This window comes from Olea europaea, unplaced genomic scaffold, assembly GCF_002742605.1.
Source record: "Olea europaea var. sylvestris unplaced genomic scaffold, O_europaea_v1 scaffold1787, whole genome shotgun sequence".
In the NCBI taxonomy this organism is placed as follows: Eukaryota; Viridiplantae; Streptophyta; class Magnoliopsida; order Lamiales; family Oleaceae; genus Olea; species Olea europaea.
In genome coordinates, this window is record NW_019235605.1 from 63,123 (window position 1) to 73,124 (window position 10,002).

Sequence of the window (10,002 nt, forward strand, 5' to 3'; positions counted from 1 at the left end):
AACCACATTAGTCACCGCCAGTTCACCACCAGATCCACCACACTCAAAACCAAACAAGATTCGTCGTAACACCTGAGTTGCGACTGCAACGATCACCGTCACATTGTCACCACCGTTGCAACGCGGGATCTGAAACTACTACAATGCCGTCAGAGAACGACATCACAACCACCATCCAACAAAATGAAAAAATTCAACACTCCAACACCACATAAAATCGCCACCTACTACCACCTCCATCTCCACCACATCACAACTACCATCCAACAAAAAAAAACCCCCCTAACCTGTCACCTCAATCGTCGTCGGCACACTAGATTTACACAAGCAAAATTAGTCACACAGGCAGAAGCAACATCAACCACGACGGCGACATTGTCTCTCATCGGGCATTGCAGAGGCGTCATCGTCTTCGTCAAGCGACGAGTTTGCGGTGGTCTCAATTGATGAGAGAGAGAGAGAGAGAGAGAGAGAGAGAGCAAATCGACAATTGAGAGAGGTGAGAGAGAAAATGAGATACACAGAGAGGGAGAGGATAGGAAGGGTAATTTTAAATTCTTATTTAATAACAATTTGTGCTTAACTAAACCTTATACATCTTTAAACACCTGTATTTGTGTAATTTCCACTTGCAATAATCTATAGTTTTGCCCCATTTGCCTCCCATTATTTGAAATGAAAATGGGTGGAATAATAGGCTATTTTTGGTTTCCCGTTTTCAAGCTGTTTTCTATTTTTAATTTTCGAAAACAATGAAAAATTTATGATTGAAAATTCAAAATGATTTTTTTTCCGTTTTGAGTGTTTTTAGTTAAAACACAGAAAACACTCAAAATACGCTATTATTTTTACCTAGTGAATGCTCACTAGTACTTTTAAAATAAAATATTGTAATCTGATACAATTTAGTGAAGTATAAAAATTTTAAAACCTACAAAACATTTTTAAATTTCCATTATTTTTTTTTCATTGATCAAAATTTAGAAAAACTATTATTTCCTTTTTTATTGTCCAAGTGACAGTAAAATACATCCAAAAGGATGAAGGACGGACTAGCTATTTTCTTTCAAACGGTTCCTATTTTTGGTCTATAAATTTATTATTTATTATTTTATTTTTGTAGCAATAAAAAATAGTAAGTTCATCAAGTTTAAAATATATATTATCTGGTAATATATTAACATAAAATTATTACGTTTTACTAAATAATCAAGTTAATTGAGAGGGTGTTTGGTAGATATTTTTATATAAAAATGCATTTTTGAATAGTAAATTGATGGGAAATGTGTGGTTGAAAAATAAGGAAAAGTTTTTAATTTACGTGTAATATTATTTTAATAAAGAATGTGTGGTTGAAAAGAAGAAATAGAAAAATGCATTTTCAAAAAAAATGGGTACCAAACAGGCTTTGAATAAATATCATAAAATAATTTCTAAAAATTTTAAACCAAACGCATTTTCTAGTTTTTTATTTTGAGAAATCGTTTTTCAAAATAACAAACCAAACACGTTTTATATAATTCAAAAATAGTTCCTTAAAACAGAAAACAAAAAATGAATTTAAAATTGAAAACGAAAAACAGAAATGCAAACCAAATGTACCTGTATTTTTTTTTTAAAAATGAGTTGTTGAAAAAAAAAAGTTTTTATTTACATTTAATATTATTTTATGAAAGATTACGTAAGTTAAAATAAGAAAGAGAGAAATGAAATGAAATTTAATATGGCCAAACGAGGGCTTCGTCTAAAATTGTGTTGAGTGATACGCCATGAGTCCTTCAAAATGTATCAAATAATATGGATATAAATGATCTAAAGCTCGGAAAAAGAGTGCAAAGTTGGTATCCCGAAACTAAAAAATTAGAAATTTTACATGTTTCCAATTCCTATAGTACGATCAGCAATTTTTGAACTAGTTGTACGACCGTATGGTCTGTCTTTCTCGTCACGAAAAATGTGTTCCAAAATGTACAATATTTATAAATAAATTGTGGTGAGACTTGAATATCGTAACCTATTTTAATATCGTGTTGACCAGACCACTGAATTTAAAAGTTGAAACTATTAAAAATCTGTAGATACTTGTGGGGTGGGAATCGGTGCCGTGGGTGGAATGAGGACTGTGTTCTTTGCTTTTGGCCGTGATTGTCGAGGCTTGTCTCCCCCACTATGTTCTTCTACTCGTGCATTTTCTCTGTTTTTCCTGTCCTTTTCATTTCATGTTGCACTTTCTATTATTCATTGTCTGCTTTCTTTTTTCCTTTTTAATTTTTGTTCTGAAAATAATCAACATTGTAGATACATAAATATTGGTACTAAGATTTTATCTCAAGAATAGGCATAAACGGTAGTATTTGTTTCATTTAATGTATACATAAATTTATATACAAACATTTGCGCAGTGGTGGATCTAGGGATGGGCACGGTTGTGCTAGAGCCTGTCCCTCTAACCCAAATGCTAATTAAAAAGAAAAATTTAAGTAAAGTGATTTTATTATTATTATTTTATTTTTTTTGGTGTGTCAGCCCATCTCGAATATTTTCCTGGATATGCCATTGCTTTTACGTAATTAACGATAATATAAAATGATTTCGTCATAAAATTAATTTTGAAAACCCTTTTTTTTTTTTACTGGCAATCACTTAACTTACTAGTTCGGACGCAAGACAATTACGAGTAGACTAATTGCTAAAGCAAGCGATAATTACACATTATATCAACCATGTGGAGCTAACAATAATTTATTTTTCACTTTATAGGTGAACAAAAAATTGAAGATCAACTTATTATGATGTAAATTAACAATCATTGATGCAACTTTCTCTATAATCTTTAGTCTCTTATTATTTGTTCTAGTTTCAAACTCAACGCATAATGATAGTATGATTCATGTAAATCAAAATAAACCCTAAATTCTTCATTTGAAAATATAAGCAACATAAATTACCGTTAGTACGACGTTTGATAATTTTAAAAGTATGTCTCGCCAAGCTTAATTTTGAGTAAAAAAGCAACTTAAAAATGCAAAGTTGTACAATAGCTAATATTATATAGACCTAAATGGTTTATATTAAAATCTGATTTTAATATAAGTCAAAGTGAAATAATCAATATTAACCATATCTTTCATGAATCCTACAATTTTTGAATAACACATTTAGAAAACTTTTATCACAATCTACTAAAAAATCTATTTTTAATCCCTACCAAACACTCTCCTAATTATCATCTTTTTATCTGAATTTGTTACAATAGATTATCAAAAACAAGTATTCAATTATTTTTCAATTAAGGTTCCAAAAATAATTGTTTTCCAGTTAATTGGCCGGGTAAGCATTTGACAATTCAACATAAACCCCGCCAAATGGTCCGAATTTCCCGCAAATAAATCAATTTTTTTGTTCTTCAGCGCCGTATCAAACGACGATTGCCTCGTCCATACGCAAAATAACACCTCAAAAGAAAATAAAAATAAGAAAATACGCCATTACTCTTCTTCATACTCTTTACTTTAACAGAAATCAGAAAATTATTACTGGGTTTGAAGTGTAATTGATGAGGAAAGTGTAAAATGGAGGGAGCAGAGGAGGAATTGGAGAGAAGGAGCAAGTTCTTGAACAGTTTGATACAAAAGAAGAAGGATGTCGAGCATAAAAAGCAGAATGATAGTATGAATGTGCGTGTGAGGGCTTCAGATATGCCTTCAGCTTTGCAAAATCATGCATTTAGGTTTGCCAGAGATAATCTTGATTCAATGGCTTCTGGGAAGCTTGACAGCAAACGCCTCGCTCTTGCACTCAAGAAGGTAATGTGGGTTTTCTCACTAATCATACTGTACAATTATTCCTCGACCGCAAATCTTTTAGGTGTATTTTGGATTCAGTGACATGTATTAGGTAAGAACATGAAATTCTAGTTCGTAGAAATTGAAAATACGGGAGGTAAGGTTTATGTCTCTCCATGTACACATCATGTTTGGTGTAGATATTTTGTGGGATCGTGAACTTTTCAACCTCCCATTTCATCAACTTTTATCAAAAGTTACTAAAAAAACCTGTCTTTAAACTACACCAAACAGAGCATACTGGGGTAGAGGCAATGCCAAAACCCAATTCTGTTTGAAAATGGTGCTGTTTTGGCATAATTTGAGTTGGGCACGTTTCTTCATTTTGGAAGTTCAAAGTAGAGTTAATAAGTAGGGGGCTAAATTCAGATAAAATTCAAAGCAAGAGGGTTGGAAAATGGGATGCTGTTTTCGTTAATTAATTTTTTGTAGTCATGTAGTGGTTTCTTTGGATAAAGGATGCTGAAGACCCTTTTTTTTTTTTTTTGTGTGTGTGTAGGCTGATTATATGGTATAGGGTAAAACAAATGTCAGAAGAATATTTACCTTAATATGTTAGTAGACATAGCCTATTGCTGTTATGTTATAAATGTCTTTGATAATATTCACACGTTCTTAAAATCTTCTTTACAGATATTAATGTGTAATTCTTCCCAGATGGTCCAATTATTATGACGGGAGTAGATTAAGAATGAAAACAATCCCTTAGTCCCACAGTGAAAATTATTTAGGAATAAATTTTGCTAATCAATCCAATTCAATCTTCATCTCCAGTGCGTCTATTGTTAACTGTTTTTAGTTAATCATGGCTTTAAATTCCATATACTTCATGAAGGAGAACATATGCCAAGAATCTTGGACACCAATTTTTCAGTATTATAGATAATTGCAATTTGTTATAGGCCATGAATGAATTATGAGACCTTCTCTTTCCATGATATTGGAGCATCTTTATCCTAGATGTTGTCTAAGACCCTAAGTTTGTCTGTGTAACATATATCCATTCTTCTTCTGTCATTTAATTACAATTTAACCGGGCATGATTTTTTCTAGTTTGCTATCAGAATCATCTACATTTAGCCATCAAACCTAGAGCATCCCGGCAAAATATCTATCGCATGTCAGTTTATTTCAGCCAGTACTGGATCTGGATCTTCACCTTCATCTTGGTGCAATTGGTTGCTTTAGCTCCCTATTCCCTATTCTCTTTAATAAGAATGGCAGAAAAAGCCTAATTTTCAGAGGACAAATTAGATGCAAAAATTACTGATCCGCTTTTTTTGAGGTTGCCTGCTATTTTTTATCCCTTATTTGAGCTGCTAAGTTTGTCTGTGTAACATATATCCATTCTTCTTCTGTCATTTAATTACAATTTAACCGGGCATGATTTTTTCTAGTTTGCTATCAGAATCATCTACATTTAGCCATCAAACCTAGAGCATCCCGGCAAAATATCTATCGCATGTCAGTTTATTTCAGCCAGTACTGGATCTGGATCTTCACCTTCATCTTGGTGCAATAGGTTGCTTTAGCTCCCTATTCCCTATTCTCTTTAATAAGAATGGCAGAAAACGCCTAATTTTCAGAGGACAAATTAGGTGCAAAAATTACTGATCCGCTTTTTTTGAGGTTGCCTGCTACTTTTTATCCCTTATTTGAGCTGTAAATTTTCTCATATTTCGCCTAGAATTGTTGTCCTCCTCTTTTCGACTGTAAACAATGGTCACTTCAGCGTCTGGGATATGATGTCCTTTAATGTTGCTTTAATAATAATAATCTATACCCCTTATTTTGATTTTTAGGATAGGATTAAGACGCTCTGGATCCAAAAATCCAGGTTTCATTTTCTTCAAAGTTAGTCCCTAAAAGCAATAGTAAAAAGGTGAGGAGAGTTCTCTAGGAGTCTTACAATGTATATTTAAGTTAGCGAATTGTAGAAAAAACCTTCCTCATATACCTAAGACGTGGATCATAAGTCTGTACGTATAGAGATTAGCCCTTTCCAAATAATATTGCAGGTATCAACAAACACTTACCGTCCCACTGGGAGAAATAAAGTAGTGTCTGAGCAGCAAATCTTTACATTTCTAATGTACTACAGATTTTGGATTTTAGCATTGATGGCAAACTGAACGACGTTAACTCCTGTTAGTTGGTTCAAACTTCCTTTCCTCTGTTCTGTTCCTAGTTCATTTTTACATGGCTGAGGCCTTAGCTCCTAGCTATAAGAGGTCAAGAAATACGACCCCATTAACTCATCTGTGAGTCTTAATTTTATGAGTAATGCTATCCATTGTTAACACGAGTCTAAGTGGTAGTGGGTCTCATAATTTATTGTTCAATAGAGTTGTGATGCTTTTTAATGCACTGGACAATGAATGAAGGGGACCACTGCCAACTAGAGCGGTGATGATACGATGAATATCATTATTCTGATTTTGGACTTCAAAATTCGCTTGAACGTCTCAGGTATATCATAGTCAATTTAGGTTGGGTTTTGCATTTGCCTTTTATGTGGTCAAACTTCGACTCATCAATTGCAGCAATTTTGTTAGTTTACCATGGTATGCTGTGAGAAAATTGTGATCTCCTCTGAACAGAGAGGATAGAACTAAATATAAATAGTATTTCCCTATCAAAATGCCATAAATGATGTATTCTTTAAATGTATTATTCCTGAATCAACACTTTACTTAAAGCGAAAAATCGTAATTAGCTATCAGATACAGTTAGTGAAATTACTATTTCTTGCCATCTCTTTGTTTTGGACTCGGTTTCTGTTCTCTATGAATATACTTTTGTGCTTGATGTACAATGAATGGATGGCTTACAACAAACTTCTATTTGCCTTTCCAGGAATTCGACTCAACGTATGGTCCAGCTTGGCATTGCATTGTGGGAAAGAGCTTCGGCTCATATGTCACACATTCCGTGGGAGGATTTTTGTATTTCTCGATGGATAATGTCTATATTCTTCTATTCAAGACTGCCGTTGAACCTTTAGACCTTTGACTCTGCGTTGTGGATTCTTAAATGGTCAGTAACATCTGAAATTTGAAAATCTGAACAGCAGATCATTTGATTGAGAAAAATGGGATGCATGATTCTGTTTTGGTTTATTTTGTGATAGAATTATGTTATTTTCTTAAGATCACCTTTGAGTGTTGCTATTGCAGTTTCTTGTATCTTGAGCGAAGTTTTGAATTTTATATTGCTGGTTAAAGTCTATGGTTGTCAATTTCTTTTACATGGAAAGGACGAGTAATATACCTTGGAGTGGATGTGTCTCAATATAATTAGATAAGACCCGCGCAACATAAATATGTAATTAACTCAAAGACAAGATACACGATATAACGTGGTAAATTCTGAAAAGGATACATACACGAACCTCATTTCGTGCTTAAATAATCCACTAAAGAAAAATCATGGAAACATAATGTGTTCTCAAATTACAATTATTTATTGACCACTTTATGAAAAAATAATTTAGAACCATAACTAAACTTAAAAAAAATAATAATAATAAATAAATAAATAATATATATATATATTCAATTGAAAATTTTCTTGTTTTAGCTCTCTTGGTTTGTTGAGGAATGGGATCGAACATACGATCTTGATCTTCTGGCAACCCTACAATTGTTCATGAGCTAATATATAAACCAAAACTCTTTTGTAAGGAAATAAGGCAAGTCTCAACATTATTTTAAGAACACAAAAGAGAAGTAATAATCAACCCAAGAATATTTCTAATACCATAAAATCTATTTTAATGTTGAGGATTAAAAACGATGGACAAAGAAACTCAAGAATCTATACTTTTCAAAAGTCATGTCAAACACGAAATGTGCTAAAATTAGTGCACGAACGTACTGACTCAACATGGACCACTAACTTGACCAAACAAAACACATCAACTTTTATCTAAACTTCATCAATTCTCAAACTTACAAAAAATCAAATGCATTTGATAAATAAAGTCAAGGTTAATTAATAATTATGTTTAGGACATAGTTTCCCAACAAGTTTGTGTATTTTGTACACTACATGTGCACGAAAAGTTCTATACGTAGAATTATTTTATACTTTCTTTTCTTCCCATGTATCAGGGGAAAAAAATATTTTACGTGTATGAAATGAATAAATTGGATGTCCTTCATTACTTCATTTTCACATTTTAAGAGAGAAGATGAGGGTATAAAAACGAAATCATACAAGAAAATATGTACAAAAAACTTAAATATGACAACTTTATATACAATTGAAATTGAGTGATAAGGAATAATGGGTTTTTTATTGCGGTCAAATTTTCACTCTTGTCTAAGTCATGTTCAGTTTATAAGCGATTTAAATTATAAATAAATAAAAACGAGTGGTGGACAAGTGTGCAATATCTATGAATCTTTCAAATATATGTATAAAAGTAATTTAAGTATTTATAAAATAATTTATAAACATGAGCTAAATATAGACTTAGTTTAATGATGGTTTGGGAGGCAATCGTGGCAAAAAAAACAAAAAAACAAAAAAACAAAACAAAACAAAAACGCTATTTAGCCTAATAATGAAAATTTAAGGAGCTCAATGTCAACTAAAGATATAAATTTTGCTCCTAAATACGTAGGAATGATTTTTTATTCATAAACTGAAAATATTAATTTTCGAGTTAACTTGTTACCGTTAAAATAAAAATAAGTTGTTTATTTCTACCTTTAATAAAATAACATAAAAATATATTTTAAGATCAGCTTATTAATAAATTAAAGTTTTCGACCCATCTAACATGCACTAAACTTAAACTAAGTATGATTTTACTGTGATTTTTAAAGCTTTTGCTGCAGAAAGAATCAGCTGCATGATTAAGCGTTAATTGTTTACTATGTTTCAAAGTGATTTATAATTATTTTTGTATGAATTTACTAAAATGAAAATCGATCGTAATTGATAAGTATAGTTTCTACACTTATTTGACATCCTAAATGATGATATTTTACCATTCTTTGGATAAAATACTACTTAATTTGTGTTATATTGCATTTTATATGTAAAACTCGATGTTTGATAAAGAATTGAAGAATATAATGCAAAAATAGTGAAAAAAATGGTGAAATCTGAAATTTGAGGACTAAATTGCAAACAATCCATGGATGTGGGCAACGACTGAATAAAGATCGAAAATGCCAAGGATATAATTGGATATAATTGAAAAATAAAGAATAAGATTATAAGAGGAAGGGTTGAAATTAGGCAAATTCAAAGTTCGAGGACTAAAGTTAAAATATTCAAAAGTTTTGTCGAGCCTTACGATAAAGATTCAAGAGTGTTGGAGGTCAATTGAACGAGGAAAGAAGTCAAAATAATGAAATATAATCAAAGTATTATCACATATCAACTTTCAGATTAAAAAGTTATGTTTCAGATTTTTAGTCTTTGTTTTAAACCCATTTTTGGCAAAATAAACGTAAGATTTGGAAAATGATATAAATGAAAGAATTGTATCCATTTGAGTTATATTTTCAACGCACTTTGAATCACTTTAACCGGATATCGTGAGAGAAAGTTAGAAAAAACAATGAAGGCTGACTGGCAGGAAAAAAATATACATATGCGACCGCATATGTTTAATTAGATGCGACCGTATCTATGCATCTAAAGCTCTCGGGACTAGTTATGATTTTTTTCTATCCGGCCGCTTCCATTTGTACTATGCTACCACATAGTACTTTTTCGAGGCGAGATTTTCTTTCCTTTTCAGTTGAAACTCTACTTTGGTAACAATCTTTTGGGCATCCTTTAAATACCATAATCCGTCCAAAACATGGGAGACCTCCCAAAAACCTAAAAATATCTAAATTTCATTTATTTTGGAGGTGAAGAACGAGGCTAGATCATCAACATCAAGGGCATTGTGCAAGATTTTTGAAGATTATCTGTTATATCCATAAATTATGTGGCATGTGCTTGACCGAAGGGGTCCTACATTGGCCGACGTGGTATCGACTATTTAAGTTATTAAACTCATTTAAATAAACACTTGCATATTGGGCTTGGAGCTCGACCCATCTCACTAAACCACTTGGCCCATTTATATTTTTCTATATATATGTGATCCATTTCATTCCAAGGTATGTTTTCAACCCTAACCAAACTCTCT

General features: G+C 32.0%; 1 protein-coding gene across 1 annotated transcript; it reads left to right on the plus strand.

Moving 5' to 3' along the window:
* The first annotated feature begins 3,366 nt into the window (after nt 1-3,366).
* LOC111378223 (dynein light chain 1, cytoplasmic) lies at nt 3,367-7,071 on the plus strand. Its single transcript, XM_023001391.1, has 2 exons — nt 3,367-3,806; nt 6,702-7,071. The coding sequence occupies exons 1-2, from the start codon at nt 3,573-3,575 to the stop codon at nt 6,855-6,857; spliced, it is 390 nt and encodes a 129-aa protein (XP_022857159.1). The 5' UTR covers nt 3,367-3,572; the 3' UTR covers nt 6,858-7,071.
* Nucleotides 7,072-10,002: the final 2,931 nt, after the last annotated feature.

Coding starts and splice junctions, on each gene's coding strand:
- LOC111378223 (XM_023001391.1), top strand. CDS start 3,573: ATGGAGGGAGCAGAGGAGGAATTGGAGAGAAGGAGCAAGTTCTTGAAC. Junction 3,807..6,701: donor TCGCTCTTGCACTCAAGAAG/GTAATGTGGGTT, acceptor TTGCCTTTCCAG/GAATTCGACTCAACGTATGG.